This window comes from Taudactylus pleione, unplaced genomic scaffold (genome assembly GCF_031769625.1).
Source record: "Taudactylus pleione unplaced genomic scaffold, aTauple2 ptg000685l, whole genome shotgun sequence".
NCBI classification, from domain to species: Eukaryota; Metazoa; Chordata; class Amphibia; order Anura; family Myobatrachidae; genus Taudactylus; species Taudactylus pleione.
In genome coordinates, this window is record NW_028285087.1 from 4644494 (window position 1) to 4670831 (window position 26338).

General features: G+C 48.6%; 1 protein-coding gene across 3 annotated transcripts in view; it reads right to left on the reverse strand.

The window, feature by feature from the left end:
• Nucleotides 1–330: 330 nt before the first annotated feature.
• Nucleotides 331–26338, reverse strand: part of PTPN6 (protein tyrosine phosphatase non-receptor type 6) — a 93087-nt gene continuing 67079 nt past the window's right edge. For all 3 annotated transcript variants that reach the window (XM_088456033.1, XM_088456032.1, XM_088456034.1), the window contains 13 exons: nt 25976–26156; nt 22235–22348; nt 20998–21111; nt 19750–19843; nt 13800–13879; nt 13380–13529; nt 12783–12917; nt 5322–5476; nt 5122–5189; nt 2079–2230; nt 1511–1590; nt 1305–1420; nt 331–519 (listed from right to left, as the gene is read on the reverse strand). In XM_088456033.1, coding sequence (XP_088312159.1) covers nt 1312–1420; nt 1511–1590; nt 2079–2230; nt 5122–5189; nt 5322–5476; nt 12783–12917; nt 13380–13529; nt 13800–13879; nt 19750–19843; nt 20998–21111; nt 22235–22348; nt 25976–26156 — 1432 coding nt within the window. In that variant the 3' untranslated portion in view covers nt 331–519; nt 1305–1311. The remainder of the gene's footprint in view (nt 520–1304; nt 1421–1510; nt 1591–2078; nt 2231–5121; nt 5190–5321; nt 5477–12782; nt 12918–13379; nt 13530–13799; nt 13880–19749; nt 19844–20997; nt 21112–22234; nt 22349–25975; nt 26157–26338) is intronic.

Sequence of the window (26338 nt, forward strand, 5' to 3'; positions counted from 1 at the left end):
TAGAACGCCTCTATGTTCCAAATCTAACGTTTTGTGGCCCAGTGCTAAACCTGTACACCACAGGTTCTCAAAGTCATTCCTCAGGACCCCAAACAGTGCATGTTTTCCAGGTTTCCTCACAGAATCGCAAGTGTGTAATTAACACCACCTGTGGATTTGTTTAAAATGTGTCAGTGAGTAATGACTACACCTGTGCTCCTGCTGGGTGACCTGGAAAATGTGAACTGTGATGTTTGTGGACCGGGTTTGAGAACCACTAACGCGCACCATATTCCATACAGGTCACGTCGACTCAGTAGGTAAGAGTAACAACCAGCATTCGTTGCAGCTAATAACACTTTATTAAATTATCAGACATTTTACATGATTTCCTAGAAAACATTGTACAGGGCATTTCCTTTGGTGTCACCGGAAGAGGAGACTGGTATCGGGTAAGAAGGGTGGGGAGCAGGGAGAGAGTATGACAAGCTGGCTGAATACTGCACTGGTTCACCCACGACCTCCCAGCCCAGCGGACACCTGCAAGGTGAGAAAACATGGAGAGCGTGAGAAACCTTGGACACGTTCATACAAATCACTTCACATAAACATTTTCACTCTTACAGGGCCTCATTATGCTGAAACATTTCTTATTTTACACGTAGTTATAGTTTGTAGATCTATTCTTACAACCATCCCTGAGCGATGTTATTTTCACGTTACTGGTCAGTAAAGCGTGACAGGTATTGAACACATTTTATGATGCTTTGACCACTAGGGGCGCTGTTGAGTCAGAAACTACGGTGACTATTTTCATGGCAACTCTCACTCCTGTTGAAATAAGTCCGCCACCCACATGCAATAGTGGCCGCCATTTTGTGGTAAAAAAAAATATTCACAAGAAATCAGACTATCAATGCACAAGGATGAGGCATCTCAGTGGCATCTCTGGCTCATAAAGGAGTGATCAGCTGTGTCCACTACATGTAGACCACAAGTTCACGTTAGGACATTCAAATATGAAGAGACCAATGTTTATTTGTACAGAGATTTTTTATTTTTATTTTCACTGTATAACTACTTAGAAAACAAACTGTAATGAAGACCTATTTGCAAAGCGTCTCAGCCAGGGCTGCCGAGAGGGACCTTGCACCCCCAACCCCATGGCGGAGTGACCTTGCAGACCAATAAGTACCTATTGATTACCACAGGCTAAATTATCATGGACACTGATCAAGCCCACAAAATGGCTGCCGCCACTGTGTGTAAATGGCAGGCACAGAGGAGACGCAATGGGATGTGCGAGGCGGCATCTCTCCTCTCACCTCTGTGTCACTTTTTCTTCACAGAGGACCTTGATTTCTGCTCCCCCGATGTCTTCTTGTTCACCTTCTCCTTTTTTGTGTTCAGATTTTCATAGAGCTTCCCCTCTTCTTTAGGCCTGAAACATAAGAACGGACAGACGTGAGGGCACACATGCCAGGGGCACGCTGTGTCCTGAGCATCGGACTGGAAGCCGCGGGTGTCTTACTTTGAGGAACTCCTTGTCACTTTCATCTTGGATAGGGAGGGGGCCAGGTTCCCGTACTCCGATTCTACTCCCTGTGTTTTCTGTAGGACACAGAGAGGAGATAACAATTAGATTACCTGCAGATGCAACTCTTCTAAGCAGGGTAAATGAGATGTCCAATCTGAGGCAGCCTCCCCTGGTGCCGCTGCTGATTTTGCTATAAATCTAAATACTCTGTACATTACAGGCCACGTGTCACTTCCTGTAGACAGGTTGGAGGATGCCACAATGTACTAAATGAAAAGAAGAACCTCGTTGGACAGGTGCCACGACCATCGAATCAGGAGCTGTATTTCATTTAGTAAAGTGGCTCAGACCTTCAGGTGGTCTGATGACCAGGAGGAGGTACCTGGAGAGAAAGGTATGAGGGGGATGGCTATATTGTACCTTTAGCAGGGAATGACTCTAGTCTTGTACGAATCAGGGGATGAAGGGACTGGTAGCAAATGGACAGTGTTGTCTTTGTAGACTCTCTAACACCCATCCAACCCTGACAAGTCGCATGTTAGATTTCCCCGCTCTCCTGTACCTCTATTGCCTGCAGCTTGTGTTTGGCGGAATCAATGTACTGTGCAACGGCTGCATAGATGAACCTGTACTGAGCCTCCGTCTGCACCATTCCTGAGCGCTGAGACCGCACCATCTGGATGGTTTTATGCACATCGATGTCACTGTCCAGGCCTGTAGAAGACAGTCAGAGGAAAGATGAGAGGGCGGTGATGGTTAATTTGACGGTGGAAGCTGGTTTCTCAAATTCTGGTCTGACTGACTGGACCACATGGAGTACCTGGTCACTCTCCACTTCCACGTGACCCAAAAGAGTTCATAGTTGGACCGAATTTCCATCCTTTCATTTTGGTTAGGATGGGGTTCATACCAATACACTGGTTGGAACTTTGGTGACTAATAATCAGATTGTTCTGCTAGGTCAGTTAGTGTGTAGCCAGCTTTAAAAGGCCATAGGTTAGAGCCATGCCCAATCTGGTAATTGCAGGGCAGTGACCAGTAGATTAGAACTGGGAGGCCCCCACTCAGTGACCCGAGAGTGTGTGTTGCTGTGCTTACCGACAGCTGAGGAAGTGTGTGGGGGTGGGTTAAAGCCACCAAGGAGAGACAAGCCAGAGGAAGAGACAAGCCGTGGAAGTGGGGAGAAAAAATAGACTACTAAGATTCTATTTTTCTGGAAGCCAGTGAAACTTTCTATGGAGTAAACAAACGATTGTGGTGGAAAAACGACTGTGACATAGATCGAGAGCATGAGAAAAAGTGAGTGTAGAGAAGAACCTGAGTTGAGAGGGTAGTATGGACTGAGGTGGATATACTCGCATGAAAGTGACATGAAGTGGTAGGGTGAAAGTGGGAGGAGCAGTGAGTCTGGAAGTAACAGTGAGTTCAGGAGGCAGTCAGGATTGAGGCAAAGATAGGACAATGAGATGAAATAGTAGTGTGACAGTGTGGAGAAGTGAGCTTTGATACAATAGTAAATTGAGGAGGTAGTATGGATTGAGGTGGAGATATGACAGTGATATGAAGTGTTAGTGTGAGTGTGTCAGGAGAAGCGAGTATAGAGAGGATCATGAGATGAAGTAGTATGGATTGAGGTGGAGATATGACAGTGAGATGAAGTACTAGTGTGAGTGTGTCAGAAGAAGTGAGTATAGAGAGGTTCATGAGTTGAGGTAGTATGGATTGAGGTGGAGATATGACAGTGACATGAAGTGCTAGTGTGCGTGTGACAGGAGAAGTGAGAATAGAGAACATTGTGAGATGAGGTAGTATGGATTGGGGTGGATATATGACAGTGACATGAAGTGCTAGTGCAAGTGTGACAGGAGAAGTGAGAATAGAGAACATTGTGAGATGAGGTAGTATGGATTGAGGTGGAGATATGACAGTGACATGAAGTACTAGTGTGAGTGTGTCAGCAGAAGTGAGTATAGAGAGGATCATGAGATGAGGTAGTATGGATTGAGGTGGGGATATGACAGTGACATGAAGTGTTAGTGTGAGTGTGTCAGGATAATTGAGTATAGAGAAGATCATGAGATGAGGTAGTATGGATTGAGGTGGAGATATGACAGTGACATGAAGTGCTAGTGCAAGTGTGACAGGAGAAGTGAGAATAGAGAACATTGTGAGATGAGGTAGTATGGATTGAGGTGAATATATGACAGTGAGATGAAGTACTAGTGTGAGTGTGTCAGAAGAAGTGAGTATAGAGAGGTTCATGAGTTGAGGTAGTATGGATTGAGGTGGAGATATGACAGTGACATGAAGTGCTAGTGTGCGTGTGTCAGGAGAATTGAGTATAGAGAAGATCATGAGATGAGGTAGTATGGATTGGGGTGGATATATGACAGTGACAAGAAGTACTAGTGTGAGTGTGCCAGGAGAAGTGAGTATAGAGAGGATCATGAGATGAGGTAGTATGGATTGAGGTGGAGATATGACAGTGACATGAAGTGCTAGTGTGAGTGTGTCAGGAGAAGTGAGTATAGAGAGGATCATGAGATGAGGTAGTATGGATTGAGGTGGATATATGACAGTGACATGAAGTACTAGTGTGAGTGTGTCAGGAGAAGTGAGCATAGAGAGGATAATGAGATGAGGTAGTATGGATTGAGGTGGAGATATGACAGTGACATGAAGTGCTACTGTGAGTGTGTCAGGAAACGTGAGTATAGAGAAGATCATGAGATGAGGTAGGATAGATTGAGGTGGAGATATGACAGTGATATGAAGTGCTAGTGTGAGTGTGTCAGGAGAATTGAGTATAGAGAGGATCATGAGATGAGGTAGTATGGATTGAGGTAAAGATATGACAGTGATATGAAGTGCTAGTGTTAGTTTGTCAGGAGAAGAGAGTATGGACAACATTGTGAGATGAGGTAGTATGGATTGAGGTGGAGATATGACAGTGACATGAAGTGCTAGTGTGAGTGTGTCAGGAGAAGTGAGTATACAGGGGATCATGAGATGAGGTAGTATGGATTGAGGTGGAGATATGACAGTGACATGAAGTGCTAGTGCAAGTGTGACAGGAGAAGTGAGAATAGAAAACATTGTGAGATGAGGTAGTATGGATTGAGGTGAATATATGACAGTGAGATGAAGTACTAGTGTGAGTGTGTCAGAAGAATTGAGTATAGAGAAGATCATGAGTTGAGGTAGTATGGATTGAGGTGGAGATATGACAGTGACATGAAGTGCTAGTGTGCGTGTGTCAGGAGAATTGAGTATAGAGAGGATCATGAGAAAAGGTAATATGGATTGAGGTGGAGATATGACAGTGATATGAAGTGCTAGTGTGAGTGTGTCAGGAGAATTGAGTATAGAGAGACCCTGAGATGAGGTAGCATAGATTGAGGTGGAGATATGACAGTGACATGAAGTGCTTGGGTGAGTGTGTCAGGAGAAGTGAGCATAGAGAAGATCATGAGATGAGGTAGTATGGATTGAGGTGGAGATATGACAGTGAGATGAAGTGCTAGTGTGAGTGTGTCAGGAGAAGTGAGTTGACCATAGCAGTATTATTACCAGCACACTTGTCATATTTCTGTAGGCTTTCTCACCTTTTATCTGAATTGTGTCCAACAGCATGTCTATGATGATGATGGTTCCGGTCCGGCCAATTCCAGCACTGTGAATGGATAAGATGACATGGGAGAAGTTAGCTCAGGGAAGATGAAGCAAAACAATTGAGCAATGTTTTATAAGCAGGATCAGTTCAGGATATGCAGATGTTGAAAATAGTTGAAGGCCACAAGTTTACCTGCAATGGACAATGATGGGTCCAGCCCCCGGCAAACTCTCCTGCATGCCATTAACCTCTCCCAGGAAGCTCAGGACACCTCCAGGGTCAGAGGGCACCCCATGATCCGGCCAGCTCAGGTACTGGTAGTGAATGATTTTCCGAGCAGCGCTACGCTGAAAACATACATGTCATTGTGAAGAACTGTACAGGACATTCTGACTGCCATTAATATAAATGTATAGCTACTGAGGAGCACCAAACTGAGACCGTATAGGAGGACTGTCACCTTCTAGTGTTTAATAATTTGGAAATGGAATTTCATGTTGGAAACATATTTCAGATGGACCAAAAAGCTAAATAAAAGCAAAGCGGAGCATGCCCATGAGGCTCCTGTGTGTGAATCCACCAATCTTTCCAGGGCTTTCCCTGTGAGACTGACCAGCCACTGTCACTTAGGAAATAATATGAGATATGGTAAGAACTTACCCTTGTTATCTCTATTTCTACGAAGTCCATAGGGTTCCACAGGATACCTTGGGGTATAGGTGTGACGTCAGTCGCCGGGCACCATAGAGTTAAGCTTTTCAGCCTCCCAGGATGCACTAGGGTCCCCCTCCTATACCCCGCCCCCGAGCCAAGGCACCTCAGTTAGTTATCAAGCAATAGGCCGGAGGAGGAGAAGGAAGAGAGAGAAAAAAGATCTGGACACATACAAGAATCACATTCTCACCAGAGGGAGACGGAAAACCGGTGACCAGAGCAAAGCCCATCTGCAGCACAGGTGCGACAGGGCGGGAGTCCTGTGGAACCCTATGGACTTCGTAGAAATAGAGATAACAAGGGTAAGTTCTTATCATATCTCATATTTTCTACTTCAGGGTCCATAGGGTATCCACAGGATACCTTGGGGATGTCCCAAAGCAGTATCCTTTAAGGGTGGGGACACTCCTGTGCAGAAAGGAGAATCCGCCGCCCGAAGGAAGCATTCTGAGAGGCGAGGGTGTCAAACCTGTAATACCTCACGAAGGTATGGACAGAAGACCACGTAGCAGCCTTGCAGATCTGGACTGCAGAGACACCACGTCGAGCTGCCCACGAAGGACCCACAGACCTAGTGGAATGAGCCTTCAGAGAAGGTGGGACCGGTAGGCCTTCATGAAGATAAGCTTCAGAAATAGCCATACGGATCCAGGCTGCCAAAGTTTGCTTTGAAGCAGGCCAACCCTTTTTACGGAAGCCATAGAGGACAAACAAAGCGTCCGACTTCCTAAACGAAGAAGTGCGGTCAACATAAGTCCTTAAGGCCCGCACAACATCCAAAGAGGCTTCACCCACAGAAAGACCCGGTGAGTTAAAGGCCGGAACAACGATTTCCTCATTAACATGAAACTGGGAAACAACTTTGGGAAGAAACTCGGGCCGAGTGCGGAGCACTGCCCTGTTCCCATGAAAAACCAAGAAAGGGGGGTTTACAAGAAAGAGCCTCTAAATCAGAAACACGTCTGGCCGAAGCAATAGCTAGAAGGAAAACAGTCTTAGCTGTTAGCCATTTAAGATCCACTGAGCCCAGTGGTTCAAACGGCGGTCCTTGGAGAGCCCTCAGGACCACAGCCAAATCCCAAGGCGCCACAGGTGGAACAAAGGGCGGCTGAATGCGGAGAACACCTTGCATAAAGGTGCGCACATCCGGGATTGTAGCAATGCTACGATGAAACCAGACAGATAGGGCCGATACCTGTACCTTCAAAGAAGCAAGGCGAAGCCCATGATCTAGTCCCACTTGCAGGAAGGCGAGAATCCGAGACAGACGAAACTCCCGCGGTGCATAACCTCTCGGTCGACACCACTGGAAGAACGTATGCCACACGCGATGGTATATCCTCGCGGAAGACGGTTTCCAAGCTCGCAACATGGTACGCACCACAGAGCTGGAAAATCCCCGGGACCTCAGCATGGCCGTCTCAACAGCCACGCCGTCAAAGACAGCCGAGTCAGGTCCGGGTGAAGACAAGGACCCTGAGACAGAAGGTCCGGCCGTAGCGGCAACCGCAGAGGACTGTCCACGGACAGACCCTGAAGGTCTGAGAACCAGTGCCGTCTGGGCCACGCGGGAGCTATCAACAGGAGCGTCCCTCCTTCCTGTTTGAATTTCCGGATTACCCGTGGAAGAAGGTAGACCGGAGGGAACAGGTATGCGAACCGGAACGTCCACCGGACGGACAGAGCATCCACCAGAGACGCCCTTTCGTCTCTTGTGCGAGACCCGTACACCGGCAACTTGTTGTTGTGCCGGGACGCCATGAAGTCGATCTCTGGAAGACCCCACCTGTCCACCGGCAGTTGAAAAACGTCCGTGTGCAGGGACCATTCCCCCGGATGAACGTCCTGGCGACTTAGAAAGTCCGCCTCCCAATTTAGCACTCCCGGGATAAAGACCGCTGATATGGCCGGAAGAGTGCGCTCCGCCCAAACCAGGATCCGAGACACCTCTACGAGAGCCGCCCGACTGCGAGTTCCTCCTTGCCTGTTTATGTAGGCCACTGTGGTAAGCGTTGTCTGACTGGACCTGCACCGGGTGACCCTGGAGAAACCGATGTGCCTGCTGGAGAGCATTGAAGACCGCACGGAGTTCCAAGATATTTATTGGAAGCTCCGCTTCTGTCGGCGTCCACCTGCCCTGGAACAAGTGTGGACCCGAAACTGCTCCCCAGCCCCGAAGACTGGCGTCCGTTGTCAACAGGACCCAATTTGGAACCCAGAACGGACGTCCCTTGTTGAGGTGGGTCGTCTGTAACCACCAAGCAAGGGACAGGCGAACCTCCGGGGTGATCACAATCGTCTGGGACTTCAGAGACTGAGGCAGCCCGTTCCACTTGGACAGGATCAGGTGCTGCAGAGGTCTGGAGTGAAACTGGGCGAATTCCACCATGTCGAACACCGACACCATGGAGCCCAGTAACCTCATCGCCGAGTGTAGGGACACCCGGCGGCTGTGCAGACAACTGCGCACCCTTGACTGTAAAGCAGAGATCTTGTCCTCCGTCACGAAGATCCTTTGCTGTCCCGAGTCCAATAAGGCTCCAAGATGCAGAATCCTCCGAGACGGGATTAGAGTGGACTTCTGCCAGTTGATTAGCCAGCCGTGCCGTTGCAGCAGTGCAATGGTCAGGTCCAAGTGGCGTAACAGGAGCTCTGGAGATCCTGCCACCAATAACAGGTCATCCAAGTACGGCAACATGCGGACTCCCTGCAGCCGCAGAGAAGCCGCCATGACCGCCATCACCTTGGTGAAAACACGTGGTGCTGTCGCCAGGCCAAAAGGTAACGCCCGAAACTGGAAGTGGTTGCTGCGGATTGCAAACCTGAGGAACTGTTGATGGCGCAAAAGAATAGGGACATGCAGGTAAGTGTCCTGTATGTCCAATGACACCATGTAGTCCCCAGGTTCCAGCGCCAGAATGATGGACCGTAGGGTCTCCATCCGAAACTTCGGAACCCTCAAAGACTTGTTGAGTGCTTTGAGGTTGAGAATCGGACGATACGACCCATTGGGTTTCTGTACCAAAAAAAGATTTGAATAGAAACCCTGGCCCCTCTGGGAGAATGGAACAGGCACTATAACTCCAGCCTGGAGCATAGTGTGCAATACCTTCCGCAGCTCCGTAGCCTTGTTCCGGTCTGATGGTAGACCCGTGATGAAGAATCGCGCCGGGGGTCTGTGCCGGAAGGAGTGGGCGTACCCGTGGGATACCACCTCGAGAACCCAAGTGTCTGTCGTAGTGGCCGACCAACACTGGGCGAACTGCAGCAGGCGGCCTCCCACCCTGGGATCCCCCAAAGGGAGGCCCGGACCGTCAGGCCGCAGGCTTGTCATCTGGCTTGGGGGCCGGACGTCTGGTACTCCATGCCTGCTTCCGGGGCTTGGCCGATTTCTTAGGGCCAGCCTGTCGAGGAAACGACTGTGGTTTGGGCCTGCCCTGGGCCCTAGATGACCGAAAGGACGATGTCCAGAACCAGAAGGAGCAGCGGCCGACGGGAGACAAGCCGATTTGGCTGCCGCCAGCGTGGCCACAATCTTATCCAGATCCGGACCGAAGAGAACGTCTCTGGTAAACGGCAACGCCTCCAGACCCTTTTTGGAATCTGCGTCCGCCTTCCAGGATCGCAGCCACAAGGTGCGACGAGCAGCCACAAGGTGCGACGAGCAGCTACCGCTGCTGAAGAAATGCTAGACACCAGAGTACTAATGTCTAGGGCCGCCTCGTTGATATAAGTGGCCGAATCACGGAGATTACCAAACTCCGCCTGTTCGGCCGGACAGTCGGAATCAAAAGAAGCCTCTAATGAATCCGCCCAGCGCTCCATCGCTCTGGCAACCCAGCAAATGGCCATAGCCGGCCGTGCTGCCCCCCCCGCAAGGGAATAAGCGGACCTCAGGCAGATCTCCACCTTGCGGTCCGTAGCATCCTTAAGGGAGGACATGGATGGCATCGGCAATGTGGCACTACGGACAAGACGGGTTACGTGAGAATCCGCCTGTGGAGGGGATTCCCACTTTGCAAAATAATTATCCGCGAACGGATAAGCCACCGCCAGGCGTCTCTGCGGCTGGTATCTTTTGCCAGGCTGTTTCCACGCCTCCTCTAAATGGTCCACTAACTGACCCGAAAGAGGAAAGACTGTGGCATCGCCCTTCACATCTTTGAAAAAGGCATACTTAGATTTAGCCGCTGGGGGAACTTCGTCCTCAATCACCAAGGCTGTGCGGACCGCCCGAATAAGTCCAGGAATATATACTTTGGACTTAGCATCAGCGCCCTTAGTGTGGAGAGGTTCCTGATCATAAGGATCCAGAATCTCCCCATCATCAGACGTCCCCTCGTCATCCTCATAAGGAGCCGACAGAGACGCCACCGGCCGTTTATGCGGCTGCATCACAGCCTCCCCCTGCAACACATCCGACAAGTGCTGTACAGAACTCGTCAGGGAGTTAACCCACGCTGGCTCCTGAGAAACCGGGAGCGGGGAAATAGGGAGACTGTGGGGTACCACCAATTGTCGTGGGAAACCCTGCATGGGTGACGACACCACTGACTGCTGGGACAAACCCATCGGTGTAAACGCGGGCTGCGGAGCTAACTGGCCCACTAAGGCTGTAAGCGCCTGAGCGAAACAAGCCCAGGGCGGCTCCTGTACCGGTGCTGTAACCGTAAGCGGCCGCGCCATGGACAAACACTGCCGGCAAAGGCCCTCCGCGCTACCCTCCCCCTCCGCTAACGGTACTTTACACGTAGTACACTGTAGCCGGAGAGGAAAATCACTTTCAGACATGATGGCACCAAGTATGTGACCCCTCTCACCAATTATATAGTAAATAGGCGAGAGACCACCCTGCAGCACCGCACCGCAAGGGCTTAGCAGAAAGAACAGGGACAGAATAAAGCTGACAGTTTAGAAGAAAAGTTACAGGCAGCAGCGCTAGCACAGTCACATACAATGCAAAGAAAATCAATTCCTGCACTAACAGCGCTGATCACTCAACTACGCAGACACAGGGCCTGGTAGGACACAGCGCTGCATACACAGACCTGACCACAGCGGAGGAGAGGTATGCAGGGGGACCCAGACCACGATGCTTCCTTCCAGGCTTCGAGCAGCGTTCACCATGCGTTCAGGAGAAGATGGCCGCCGAGGAGCAGAGAGGAGGCTGGTCTGGGGGAGGAGCGCTGCCACAGGACCAGTCGGCAGCGTGCAGAGAGGGCTGAGTGCAGCGGGGGAGGCGCCGGCTGTGAGACAGGGAAGGCGCGCTCCCCTGGCATGCATTTAACCCCTGGGACGCCGCAGCGCTACCGCTCTGCTGCGGTCCGCTGTCCCAGGGGGTAGTGGAAGCGCAGGTTGGTCGCCTGGCTCCACGCTGCAGCCAGTCCCCAGGGAGCCCCCTGCCTGGGGACTTAGGACCATGTGACTAGCAGGGACCCACCGCGGGACCCCGCTGCTTACCTTTGTCCCCCTTGAATCCGGCCTTGGTCCGGAACATCTGGGGTCACCGCTAGCTGTGACCCCAGATGCTCACCAGCATCCCCGGATCGGTACCGGCGTTCTGGTACCGGCGGGGTGTAGGGAAGACAGCATGGACGTCAGGACTGACTGTCCATGCTGTACATCCAGATGTGCAGCCACAGCTGCATAGAAGAAAGCTTCAGGGGCTCTTCTAGCCCCCACTCCGACAGGTCCACCCGACTCCGGCCAGGCACCAAACTAAACTGAGGTGCCTTGGCTCGGGGGCGGGGTATAGGAGGGGGACCCTAGTGCATCCTGGGAGGTTGAAAAGCTTAACTCTATGGTGCCCGGCGACTGACGTCACACCTATACCCCAAGGTATCCTGTGGATACCCTATGGACCCTGAAGTAGAAAAAACGCATTCATTGATTTCACTGTAGGTGGGGAGATGTGAAATGTGCAGATAAATCTAAATTGCAGCAGTGTAACAATAAAGCTGCCCAGCATTTGTGGGCTACATGCAAAAACAGCCAGTATTTACCATGCATGCAAGCCAAAAATAATACATGTATTTGCACCCAGTGTGGTGCAGCATGGTTTGTTCCAGATAACAAGTTACTTGCTTTTCTTTATTGCTTTGCTCCCACTTCAGAATCAGCCCCTAATGTGTGTTAAAAGCTTAGCTCTGCAATTAGAGTTTCATAAAAGTATTTTCAATGCGATGACACGATGCATGGAAACCAGCAGCGGCTCCTGCCCTCTTACCTGAGAGGGGCTGTCGCTGCTTCTGGTCCCGGCGCCTGCACAATGGATGTCAGACACCGGGGACTTGCGCATGCGCACGAGCACTAGACCAGCTTCTCAGGGGCTGTGTTGGTAGAAGCCCTGTGGGGCTGCCCGAAAGGCAGAGCAGCGGCTTCCACTGGAAGCTGCTCTCTGCTTACGGCAGCCTGGACTGGCAGTCCCAGGGGAAGGAGACTCCTCCCCCTGGGGCTGCCTGTCCTGTGCGTGACTGGCAGGTGGCGCTTCCAATGGGAAGCCACCTCCAGTCACAGTGTAGCCAGTGCAGTCACGGACTGCACTGGCTCACTGAAGCGGAGGATTTTACTGGGGAGGGGGCTGCAGCCTCGCAGCCCCTAGGTAAAATCCGCCATGGATGTAAACCATTCATTACACATCACTGTACACTTCAAACCCCTATGGTAGAAAAAAAACAAAGTTCTGCAAATGATAATCTAAGTTGACTGTATGAGCTTCCTGTCCAATAAGATGGGGAACATAGGTCTATATACATCATTAGGGCTCCATTTTAAATGGAGGACCCAAAAGATTGTTTCACATTCGCATGCTTCTGTACATACTGTAATCACTTCGGTAGGAGTACACGGACATTACTGACTTGAAAATAGTTACAATAAAGATTGATCCCCATTTGTCATGCAAAAACAGAATATCTCCTGGTCTTCTACTTAACTTACGTTATCTAGAGGGGACACTCGTAGAGTGCGAATTTTGTACTCCATGGCCTCGTGTTCTGAAAGATTCTCCACCCGATACCGTCCAAAATCCTTCCCGTTAGCCCCACAATCTGGCCAGTAAGGGACACATTTAGTCTAGGATGAAGAGGGGGTGAAGATACTGTGAGAATGACAGAGACCTATGTGCACCCTAGAAAGATAATAAATGCCAGGAGAGTCTTACAGAGCCAGCAGAAGACGCAGGAGAAGTAGAAGAAACAAAAAAAGACTCGATGAGCATGGATACCCAAGGTGTAGTCTAGGTTACCATGACCTGCATGCAGTAGAGGCAGCCATGTTGTGGGCGGAACCAGTGCTCAATAGATCGCAAACCTATTGACTCTGAAGAACTGGAACCTCATTGATAGCGGAATATGGGATGAGCCCACAGAATGGCTGCCTCCTGTGTGTGTAGGTGACGGTAGTACTGTAAAGGACAAGGACGCAGGGGCTGAGACAGTGCGGGTCTAAAGTTAATTAGAAATTCAAAGAGTGACTTGAGAAAATGAACAAGAACAGTAGTAACACAAAAGACTCAAAGGAGAGGATGGCCCTCACCCGTCCCTTTTCAATCTCCTTTGTGGTCATTACAATGATCCGGCTGTCCTCCTGCCAGACCATCTCCCAGAAATCCCCGGTGGTGGACGCCAGACACCCCTGACAAGCAATGAAACGTTTGGGAGGCTCTCCGTGCCCCCAAAACTGGTTCTAAGGGGGAAAAAAAAATGAGGTGGGTAATTATGTTTAGAAGGTTATTGCAGTCTTACCTTCTACTACGATGCATAGATATGACTACAGTATGTGCTGGATCTCACTGTATTCCATACTCATTCTCAGAGGTGAGCAAGTACTACACAACACTCACAGCTTCAGGTCAAGACAGAATATCCCGGAGGGTTTACATTGCGGGAAGCCTTAGTATACCCTATATTCACCACATTGTCAATTCGCCTCACCCTGCCCGTCACCCCCACTCACCGTCACGTAGTTGGCATTGATGTAATCGGAGCATGGAATGTTTGGGTCTCCGCACTGTAGTATCACTCTCGTGTGGTCAACTGAAAAGAGGAAAGACAGAAGACTATGGATCCGTAGGGGAGGGAAGGAGGAAGGGGGAGAATGGGAAGGAGGGGCAGAGGGAATGAGGAGGCATCATGCAGAATGGACGACAAAGGAAGAGAGACCATAAACGAGAGACAAGATTTTAGCTGGAGCCCATTAAGTTGCACACATATTAGTATAAAATATTAATGATATTTATAAATTCAGGGCCTGATTCATAATTGGGAATAGAATACGATAGACCAAGTTACTGTGTACCTGGACAAACCGTGTTGCAATGCAAAGGGAGCAAATACATACATGAGTTTTGCATGCAGGGTAAATACTGGCTGCTTTTCCATGTAGCCCACAGATGCTGGCCAGCTTTATTGTTACAGTGCAATTGAGATGTCAGTTTGGTCACACCCCTCCCTAATCTAACTCTCTCTGCACATGTTACATCTGCCCACCCTGCAGTGCAGCATTGTTTCACCAAGATGTACAGTTACAGTACTTGCTCCTTCTTACTATGGGGCGAAATGTACTAAACACAAAAATGCTGTAAAAGCCCTGAAAATGCTGTTTTTGGGGGGTTTAACCGCTTCGTCCCGTTGGGTAATGACATTTTCAGGTGGCGCTACCCAATAGAAACCTGTGGGATTCTTTTCGAGACACTCCCCCTGAGAGGGATCCAATCAGATCCCTCCCATCACCGCCCCACATACCACGGTAATCAACCGCACTATGTACCCATTGAGAGATGGTCGCGCATGCAACGCTTAGTACATCCCGCCCTTAATTCACAACTCTGAATCAAGCCCTCACTGCACAACCCTGACCCCCCTTCCGGTTCTCCCCACCCCCCCTCTTACTAAATTACTATGGGGGAGATGTATCAAACCTTCTAAAGAGGACAAGTGGAGATGTTTCTCATAGCAACCAATCCGCATCTAGCTACCATTTATAATCTAGAAGCTTATTGGTTGCTATGGTGTAACTTCCCCACATCTCCTGTTTAGAAGGTTTGATACATCTCCCCCTATGTTACATAATGGAGCGTAGGAAGAGAATAAGAGAAGTATGACGGAGGAGTAATGAGCATATGGGATTATTTGGTGATGAGGTACATAAAGGAAGTCACTGTGAGATTGCGCATGGCAGATAACACATGGAAATGACCGAGGAGCACAAAGATTTCCCTAAACACATAACTGGCTTTATTCCTGACAATACTGTATTATCAGACCGCGCCGGGCTACGCTCTCTGCTGCAGAGCATTGCTCATTTTCATATTTCCAGAACGTCACCTTTATAACAATTTGTATTTACACTTTTAGCACTAATGAAATTCAGAACAAAACGACTAGTTTACTACAAAGACTATTTCAGAATTCCACCGGCACTAAGATACGCCACAGCCAGACGCCGTAATCACTGAGCCAGCAGGATAACAATGCTGGTACTAAGATAAGTCACAGCCAGACGCCGTAATCACTGAGCCAGCAAGCAGGATAACAATGCTGGTACTAAGATACGCCACAGCGAGACGCCGTAATCACAGAGCCAGCAGGATAACAATGCTGGTACTAAGATAAGTCACAGCCAGACGCCGTAATCACTGAGCCAGCAGGATAACAATGCTGGTACTAAGATAAGTCACAGCCAGACGCCGTAATCACTGAGCCAGCAGGATAACAATGCTGGTACTAAGATAAGTCACAGCCAGACGCCGTAATCACTGAGCCAGCAGGATAGCAATGCCGGCACTAAGATAAGTCACAGCCAGACGCCGTAATCACTGAGCTAACTGGATAACAATGCCGGTATTAAGATAAGTCACAGCCAGACACCGTAATCACTGAGCCAGCAGGATAACAATGCCGGTACTACAATACGTCACAGCCAGACACCGTAATCACTGAGCCAGCAGGATAACAATGCCGGTACTACGATACGTCACAGCCAGACGCCATAATCACTGAGCCGACAGGATAATAATGCCGGCACTAAGATAAATCACAACGAGACGCTGTAATCACTGAGCCAGCAGGATAACAATGCCGGTACTAAGATACGTCACAAAGAGACGCTGTAATCACTGAGCCAGCAGGATATCAATGCCGGCACTAAGATACGCCACAGCGAGATGCCGTAATCACCGAGCCGACAGGAAGTACAATGCCGGCACTAAGATATGTCACAGTGAGATGCTGTAAACACCGAGCCGACAGGAAGTACAATGTCGGCACTAAGATACGTCACAGTGAGATGCTGTAAACACCGTTCCGGCAGGATGTACATTAACATAGGGAGTACATAATCATAGTGAGTACGTTACAGTGAGTACGATATCATAGAGAGTACGTAATCGTAAGAGAGTACGTCATCATAGTGAGTACGTTACAGTGAGTACGATATCATAGTGAGGACATAATCATAGTGAGTACCTTACAGTGAGTACGATATCATAGTGAGTACGTCATCAAAGAGATTACGTCATCATACTCAGTACGTCATAGTGAGTACATAATTATAGTACGTCATAGTGAGTACATAATTATAAAACGTTACAGTGAGTATGAAATCATAGAGAGTTCGTAATCATAGTGAGTACGTTATCAAAATGAGTATGATATCATAGTGAGTATGTTATAGTTATAAAGTATAGATTTGGTATATCCAATGTGCGTAAACACCTGCTGCCTACCCGCTGTTCAAGCATAAGATGGCGCTAGTAAAAAATAATAAGAGTTAACTCTTTTTAAGTCTTTTTCTTCGAGGTCCATAGGGTCCACAGGAATTACCTTGGGGTATGTGGTTGGAATGATCCAGGCACCAAACAGTTACAAGCTTTAGCTCCCAGGATGCACTGGGTCCTCCTTCATATATAACCCGCCCCTGGCTACAGGCATTCAGTTTGTTACCAAGCCCAAAGCAGGAGAAGGAAAGAGGAGAAGGAAGGACAATTGTACCTCAGAAACACTCTCTCTAAGAAGAGGCAATCATAGAAATACAAAAGAGATTACCCAATAACAAACAGGTGCATTAGGGTGGGTGTCCTGTGGACCCTATGGACCTCAAAGAAAGAGTTAACAAAGGTATGTTATACCATAACTCTTATTTTCTTCTTCAGGGTCCACAGGAATTACCTTGGGGGATGTCCCAAAGCAGGTCCCTTAAGGGTGGGGACGCTCCTGTTTAGTAGAAAGGAGAATCTGACGCAAAAAGGAAGCATCCTGAGAGACAAATGTATCAAATGCGTAACATTTGAGAAAAGTGTGGACAGAAGACCACGTGGCTGCCTTGCACAATTGTTTAGCAGAGGTACCACGACGAAACGCCCATGATGGTCCCACGGATTGAGTAGAATGTGCGGTCACTGTTTTTGGAACAGAGAGATCAGCTTGTGTGTAAGCTTGAGAAATCGTCATATGAAGCCACCTAGCCAGAGTCTGTTTGGTAGCTGGCCAGCCTCACTTATGACAGCCATACCACACAAAAAGATAATCCGATTTCCTAATGGAGTTGGTGCGATCCATGTAAATACATAGGGCTCGTACAACATCCAGAGAAGCTTTACCTACAGAGAGGCCTGAAGACTGGAACCACAATTTCTTCATTTACATGAAAGCGGGATACAACCTTAGGAAGGTAACCCACCCTGGTACAGCTCTATCCTGATGAAAAATCAAAAAGGGAGAGCGACAAGAAATGGCTGTCAAATCAGAGACCCTGCGGGCAGAGAAAATAGCAAGAAGAAAAGTCTTCGCTGTCAACCACTTAAGATTTACTGATTTCAGTGGTTCGAAAGGGGGAGCCAGTAGAGCCCTGAGCTACCGGAGGGACAAAGGGAGGCTGAACCCTCAGAACACCCTTAAGAAATGTCCTAACATCAGGCAGCGGGGCGATCCTTCGCTGAAACCAAACTGAGAGTGCAGATGCCTGAACCCTCAGGGTGGCCAGGTGGAGTGCCAAATCCTGTAATAGATGCGGGCAGAGGAAAGCTTCCGTGCCCTAAGCATCATCTGAATTACATAATTAGTAAAACCCTTGGCTCTTAAGATGGAAGATTCAGGAGCCATGCCGTCAAAGACAGCCGAGGAAGGTCTGAATGCAGGCAGGGACCCTGTGTTAACAGATCCGGCCTTGGAGGAAGAGGCCATGGAGTGTCTATGGAGAGACTCTGAAGGTCGGTGAACCAGTGATGTCTGGACCAAGCAGTGGCTATCAGTATTACTGTGCCACCCTCCTGCTTGTATTTCCTGATCACCCTTGGGAGGTGGGAGATTGGAGTAAAGAGAGACGCTAGCTTGATGTCTCACTTCACTGCTAGAGTGTCCTCAAAATCGGCTGAGGAATCCCTGGTTCTGGACCTGTACCTGGGGACCTTGTGGTATATTTATGAATAGGAGACCCTCCTTGGTCGTCCATCCCCCTGAAAGGTGTGATGACCCATCGCTGCGCCCCATCTGCAGAGGCTGGCATCGGTAGTGAGGAGCACCCAATCTGAAATCCAGAAGGGGCGACCTCTGTTTCGATGAGCTGTCTGCAGTCACCATGAGAGGGAGAGCCGAACTTCTTGCAAGATGAGAATCGTTCGAGACCTTACCAGATGATACTGACCGTCCCACTAAGACAGACTCCATCATTGCAGGGGCCTGGAATGGAACTGGCCATATACCACCATGTCCGAAGGTGGACCATGGACCCCAGGACCAACATTGCTGAGTGAACTGACACTCTTTGATTGCAGAGCAATTTGCGCACCCGCAATTGTAACACAAATGGAGACAAGAGTGAGGCTAGAGTGGCCACTAAGACAGTGAGGAGGCCAGAGTGATCACTGAGACAGTGAGGAGGCCAGAGTGATCACTGAGACAGGGGGGAAGCCAGAGTGATCACTAAGACAGTGAGGAGACCAGAGTGATCACTAAGACAGGGGGGAAGCCAGAGTGATCACGGAGACAGGGAGGAGGTCAGAGTGACAGTGGCAAGAAGTCAGAGTGACAACTGAGACAGGGGGAGCGAGTGATCACTGAGACAGTGAGGAGGCCAGAGTGACAACTAAGATATGGGGGAGCCCAGAGTGACTTATGAGACAGGAGGGAGGCCAGAGTGAAAGCTGAGGTAGAGGGAGGCCAGAGTGAAAGCTGAGGTAGAGGGAGGCCAGAGTGAAAGCTGAGGTAGAGGGAGGCCAGAGTGAAAACTGAGGTAGAGGGAGGCCAGACTGAAAGCTGAGGTAGAGGGAAGCCAGACTGAAAGCTGAGGTAGAGGGAGGCCAGAGTGACGGATGATGCAGGGAGAGGCCAGAGTGAAAGATGAGACAGGGGGAGGCCAGAGTGAAAGCTGAGGTAGGAGGGAGGCCAGAGTGAAGATGAGGCAGCGGGAGGCCAGAGTGAAAGATGAGGCACGAGGGAGGCCAGAGTGAAAGATGAGGCACGAGGGAGGCCAGAGTGAAAGATGAGGCACGAGGGAGGCCAGAGTGAAAGATGAGGCACGAGGGAGGCCAGAGTGAAAGATGAGGCACGAGGGAGGCCAGAGTGAAAGATGAGGCACGAGGGAGGCCAGAGTGAAAGATGAGGCACGAGGGAGGCCAGAGTGAAAGATGAGGCACGAGGGAGGCCAGAGTGAAAGATGAGGCACGAGGGAGGCCAGAGTGAAAGATGAGGCACGAGGGAGGCCAGAGTGAAAGATGAGGCACGAGGGAGGCCAGAGTGACAGATGAGGCAGGGGGAGGCCATAGTGACAGATGAAGCAGGGGGAGGTCATAGTGGTAGGTGAGATAGGAAGCAGGCCAAATCCAAAATCCGAGTTACTGTGGTCAGAATCAGGGTAACAGCTGAAAGATAGAACACAGGAATAAATAGGTTCTCCTAGGTAAACTCACATGGAAGGATATTTTTGTAGCGGTTTTTGCTTTTGTTTTCTGGTCTTTGACCCTCTTTCCTATCGTATAGGTTGGTTTCCTGTTTCTGTAGAGCCTGTAGGGAAGAAAGACATAGGTATCATGTTGGTTATATTACGTAATGTATTCCCCACAGAAACTAAAGCCTGTGTATTTAAGGCACAAGATACGTTTTTGTGGGTACATAAAAAGGAAGCGTCAGCACTGCCCATTGTCCACCCATGGCATTCCATCCACACACAACAGCAATGTCAGCACTTAGAGAACAGCAATGTCACAGACTAGACGGACAGAGGTCAGGCAACAGGCAGAGAACGGGAGAAAACGTGATGAGACAGATGGTGAGGACAGTACATACAGATTGGCACAACTGGACGGCAGGTGATTGCACAGATAAAAAAGACAATGACTGATCGACACACTGAAGGGTCCACTGGTAGAAGAGACATCGTCCAAAGATACTGAAAAACCTACGGCCACATATGACCACAAATTAAATTTAAATTCCTTCTTGATCCCTCCCACTCCAAATGCAAACGAAAATGTCCTGCCGAGCTGTAAAACTCCCTGTGCGCTGTAATTTACCCTGATCTCATTGGTTTGCAGAGGGTGCAGTGGGCAGCCAATGGTATTGCAACTAAAACCTATAGACCATGACACCCTACAGTACATTTGTAGGTTATAAACATGTGCTGGTGAGCCAAATAGTGTTAAGAACATTTTTATAATACAGTAGTGTCTCTTGAGGTCGTATGGGACCTCGTCCATCCTCTAGGCGAGTAGATGAATAGCACTGTGTTTGATTGAGTTGACCTGCCATATGCTCAGTACAGTATACTAGTACAATTGTAGTAATAACTAGCTGATGCCCGCCTCTTCGCCTGTCATGGGAGTGGCACACGCGACCGGCAACGCTGTACAGACTGGTGGCAGTAACACCTTTACCCACCGCTGACACCAATGTCACTGTGTGCCCTAGTCACATACTGCTATGTAGCCTCTCCTATTCTAGTGACAGCGGGCACAGAGCACCTCTCCTCCCACCCCTTACCAGCCATGTGCATGTAAATCGGTTCAGTCGTTTTTGTGCCAACTTGGAGCCAACAGACAGACACAACGGTCTTCTAATATCAGTATAGATATATGTTTAACATTCAGAATCCTCACCCGTAAAACACGCTGCGTACCCTGCGACAGAATGAAGAAAAAAAAAACATTTGTGAAACTTACATCAAACTCTTCCCAGAATCCGGCCTTTGCGGTTTCCTCCTTCTCTGACTTTTTGTCCAGTTCTTTCATGCGACTCTCTATGTCGGCAGCATTGACTCTCGTGGAGTAATAGGGCTGTGGGGAGGCAGAAGCAGTGAGAGGAAGACAGAAAGGGGACATCCGGGACTGGAACTGTGAAAATTGTCCTCAGCGATAATTAGGGGGCTGTTTTCTTCCATTTGAAGCTTTAGGCAAAAATAACCAACGGGAACAAAAGTAGAACGCTGGTTATCTCTGGGAGCGCAGCGGCAGCATGCTATGGTGACTAATGTGAGATGTGTGTGTGTAAATGGTACTTTATGTAACCACACTGGCTCTTTCCAACTGTCCAACTACTTCCTGCTAGGATGTAAGGGGTATATTTACTAAGGTGCAGGTTTTTAGAAGTGGCGAAGTTGCCCATAGCAACCAATCAGATTCTAGCTATAATCTTCTAGAAGGTGCTAGATAAATGATAAGTAGAATTCGATTGGTTGCTATGCCAGAGATGCCGACATTCTGGCTGCCCCTTCCGGAGGGGGCAGCCAGATCGGCAAAATCGGGGGGCGTGGCTGGCGGTTGACGGTGGAGAGTGGGGCCTGGCCATGTGATCGCATCATTTTGGCCCCACTCACGCTACACAATGCAGATAATACCGGCATTGTGAAGCAGGGGGCGTGGCCATAATGATGCGATTCGGTGTGAATAGCGTCACAGGACCCCTGCTGCCGTGGATTCTCATTTAATTGTGGGGGGGGGGGCAGGAGGAGTCAGCAGCTTGCGGGAGGCTTGCCTGCCTTCCCGGGAGGCTGGGAGTGGCACCCGATTTGCGGGAGGCTCCCGACCAAATCGGGAGGGTAGGCAAGTATGTGCTATGGGCAACGACCAAGAGTCAAGTTGACATGGACAGTCATTTCCATCTAGTGATACTCTTCTAGGAGGACCAGAATTCACGCACTGAACCTGCTGTGTAGTTTTGGATAATGAGAGGTCTCAGGCAGTGTCCAAATGGCTTGAAAAGAGGCACCAGCAGGTCCATTTCACCAAACCGGCCTCCTCGACGGACCCTTTGTAAGCTACTGAGGCAAAAGGAATCATGGAGCACAGGTTGCAACAAAAGAGCACTGAGGACTGACAGCTGGGTATACACTATGGGGCACTAGGTACAATACAGGAACCTGGACAGGTGAAGGGGGGTTGAGCACAGATACTCACTCACCTTTTTCAAGTACACGCGAGCTCCAGACACCTCCTCAATATGTTTCTTTTTGTACATCTCAATTAGATCTGTAAGTGTATCGAACTTGACATCCCCCAAAGTGTACTTATCACCCTGTGGAGATAGGTGACCAGTGTGTTACCCATTGTTCAGCATCACCGGGAGACATTTGGGGCTCTGTTGCACTTGCACAATTAGTGAACATTCACAAGGACTTGCTAGGGACCTATGCCAAGGACACATTTTTGTATTGTACTAATCCTATAAACTACCGTATAGACTGTAGGATCATTATAAAAGCATTTTTTTTTTAAATGCTTTTGTAAAGCAACAGCTCTCATCTTGTAGAGGTCGACTTCTGACTACAATGACGGCGTAGCGAGGGCAGACGTAATCTGGAAGATCAGTGCGAGAGCCAAATGTCTGCATATTATCTAATACCGATGTACTGTACATGGGCAGATTGGGCAATGGGCAATACTGTTTGATGTTCCAGTTGAGACTTGAGAGGCAGGATTGTCGCATTTCTGACCATTGTAACCTGACGTCAGCTCTGTATTGGTCTAAATTGGGAAAATCTATTGAAAAGGCTTCTAAATATGTGCCATCTAATCAAAAATAATTGTAGAATTTTGATTAACCAGATTTCGGGGTTGATTCTAAGTCAGATGCAGTCGCAGCCGTCCTTTCGTCTTTTGCCGCAAGTGCGACTTTATGCTAATGATGCTACGGTCCTAAAGTCCTTCTCTTGTTTAGTGCATGCGTCCTGATTCAGCAGCGAGCGGAACTGCAAAGCTGCACGCAGGCTATAGATATATGATGTATGCACACAGGCTATAGATATATGATGTATGCACGCAGGATATGGATATATGATGTATGCACGCAGGCTGTAAATATATGATGTATGCACGCAGGATATAGATATATGATGTATGCACGCAGGCTATAGATATATGATGTATGCACGCAGGCTATAGATATATGATGTATGCACACAGGATATAGATATATGATGTATGCACGCAGGCTATAGATATATGATGTATGCACGCAGGCTTTAGATATATGATATATGCATGCAGGATATAGACATATGATGTATGCACGCAGGCTATAGATATATGATGTATGCACGCAGGATATAGATATATGATGTATGCACGCAGGCTATAGATATATGATGTATGCACGCAGGATATAGATATATGCATGCAGGCTATAGATATATGATGTATGCACACAGGCTATAGATATATGATGTATGCACGCTATAGATACATGATGTATACACACAGGCTATAGATATATGATGTATACACACAGGCTATAGATATATGATGTATGCACGCTATAGATATATGATGCATACACACAGGCTATAGATATATGATGTATGCACGCTATAGATATATGATGTATGCACGCTATAGATACATGATGTATACACACAGGCTATAGATATATGATGTAGGCATACACGCTATAGATATATGATGTAGGCATACACGCTATAGATATATGATGCATGCAGGCTATAGATGTATGATGTATGCACGCAGGCTATAGATACATGATGTATACACACAGGCTATAGATAAATGATGTACGCACGCAGGCTATAGCTATATGATGCATGCAGGCTATAGATGTATGATGTATGCACGCAGGCTATAGATATATGATGTATGCACGCAGGATATAGATATATGATGTATGCACGCAGGCTATAGATATATGATGTACGCATGCAGGCTATGGATATATGATGTATGCACGCAGGCTATATATGATGTATGCATGCATGCTATAGATGTATGATGTATGCACGCAGGCTATAGATATATGATGTACGCATGCAGGCTATAGATATATGTATGCACACAGGCAGCTTTGCAATTCCATCCTTGCAAATATGCAAATGCAGCAGGTGGTGTATGACAGTCCCTCCTCCATTTGCGATCACAACACTGCCACTAAGTGGTCGGCGCTGGCCAGCTAAGTAAGTCTTAGCTTACTAAGGCTGGCTAGCTTGCAGGGCCAGGAAACTGCGTTCATAGATGTGGCCCCAGGCCTCGCCACTCCCGAAAAATGGGGCACACACACCCCCGTTTCCCGGAATGCATGCCGTCCCGTCCATTAAATGCCTCTGCCTGTCAATCAGGCAGATGCATAGCTGGGGCTGCGTGCGATCGCACAGGACCCGTTCCTACATTCGCAGGACGGATCCTACGCACGCACAGATTCCCGATAATCGCTGACGTGCAATGCTGACTTAGCCCCTGTGTACACACAATTCAATTATCGTTATCTGTTATAGAAGTCGGCTCATCATTTAGGAAAATGTGCGAGCGCTCAGATCCGATCTGACTGCTCTGCACGGGATATTCGGCCCTGGGTGCTGTGTACACACTGGCCCTGATTCAGAGCCGGACGCAATTAGTGCTCGCTCATCCAGAAAATAGGGGTGGCTATTCAAATCAACCGTTCGCTCTTTGCGGTCTGTTCACGCCTCTAGGTCTGAACGAGCGAACAAAACTTGCGGTCGTTTTTTGAAAAAATACGCCTCCTGGCCGCTCACATCCTACGTCATGTCCGCTATTTATTAGATTAATCGAGTACATCGACCAGGGTATGAACTGCTCGCTATTCTTGGGGTTGGTTTTTGCTACCACAATTTTGCGAGCAGTTCTGGCTATAAAATAACCAAGTGACGTGGTCAATGACGCTGCTGGATTAATTATGCACACCCATAAAACGCCCGTTTTGACCTTTAAGCACGCCTGCGTTCGGATCTCCACTCCCCGTTTTCAAGCACCTTCCCCCGTTACCACCCACATACGCCTCATACTGTCACTCAAATTATCAGGCATTCGCTATTTTGCGAGCACATGAATTTCGACCGCACTGACTGGTTCGCACATGCGTATAACGATCCGTACGCATGTGCAGTTGGGCAAACATCGCTAGGAGCGGCCGCTTACGAGCGGCTCTGAATCAGGCCCACTGTGAGAGGATTGGACCGGCCCAGCCAGGAATGGACTGATTGGCAGATTATTGCACAGTGTGCAGCCCACTTAAGAGTAGAGATGTGCGCTGTCCCCCGTGTTTTGGTTTTGAACCTGGATTTATCTTTGTGTTTTGGTTTGGGATTTAAAAAAAAAAAATGATTAAAATTAATTTGATAAAAAGTTTTTAAAAACAACTAAAACCAGGTTCTAAAATCCGAATTCCGAACCGCTGGAAGATCAGAACCGCGACTCGGATTTATCCGGATCTCCCCAGGAGATTAGAACCGCGACTCAGATCTGTCTGGATTCACGAAATTCGGGTGGATTTGGATTTCTGGAGAACCGAACCGCACATCTCTATTGAAGAGTGACGGAAAGATCTTTCCTTTGATCCATGTGCACGCTGAAGGATCAAATGGCCCATTTCTGAGCTGGACGCAGCGACGATGTTGGACGCAGTGGTACAATGTTCCGATGGTGCCACCAATGGTGGCATCTAAGGACGCAGCAGGCGGTATTACTGCGCATACAGATGCTGACAGTGGGCGTCTCAGCCCTTGCACATTCAGGCGCACGGAGGTACACAAGGGAAGGACTTTGGAGCGGAATTTGCATAAAGTCGCAGTCGGGCGACCACCGACAGACATAGCTGCGGGCACTACTGAGGCCACCCCTGAATCAGGCCCCTAGTGTATTACTGGCAGATGGAATGAAGGACCTGGGACTGTACCTCACAGGTGATCTTAATGTGGGTGACTCGCAGTTTGTCTCCTTTCAGATCATTGGTCAGAACGGAGATGACAAAATCTCCCGGTTTACTGCGACTTTCTCTGACCAGGAAAGTCCACGGCTCCCCGTTCTGTTGCAACAACTTCTCCGAGTCCACGCCAGAGAGATAACCGTGGTACCATCTGTGAAGAGATATAATTATAGACATATATATCAGTAAATATACCTTCCATGGTCCCTGCATCACTCCCCATTTCTTTATTCATAGTGCAAAGTTCAGATCTTAGTTCACCATTCATGTTACGGTCACCTCCCAGCTGTGCCTCATGTTTCATGCAGTGCCTCATGGCTCTGCTATAGTGTT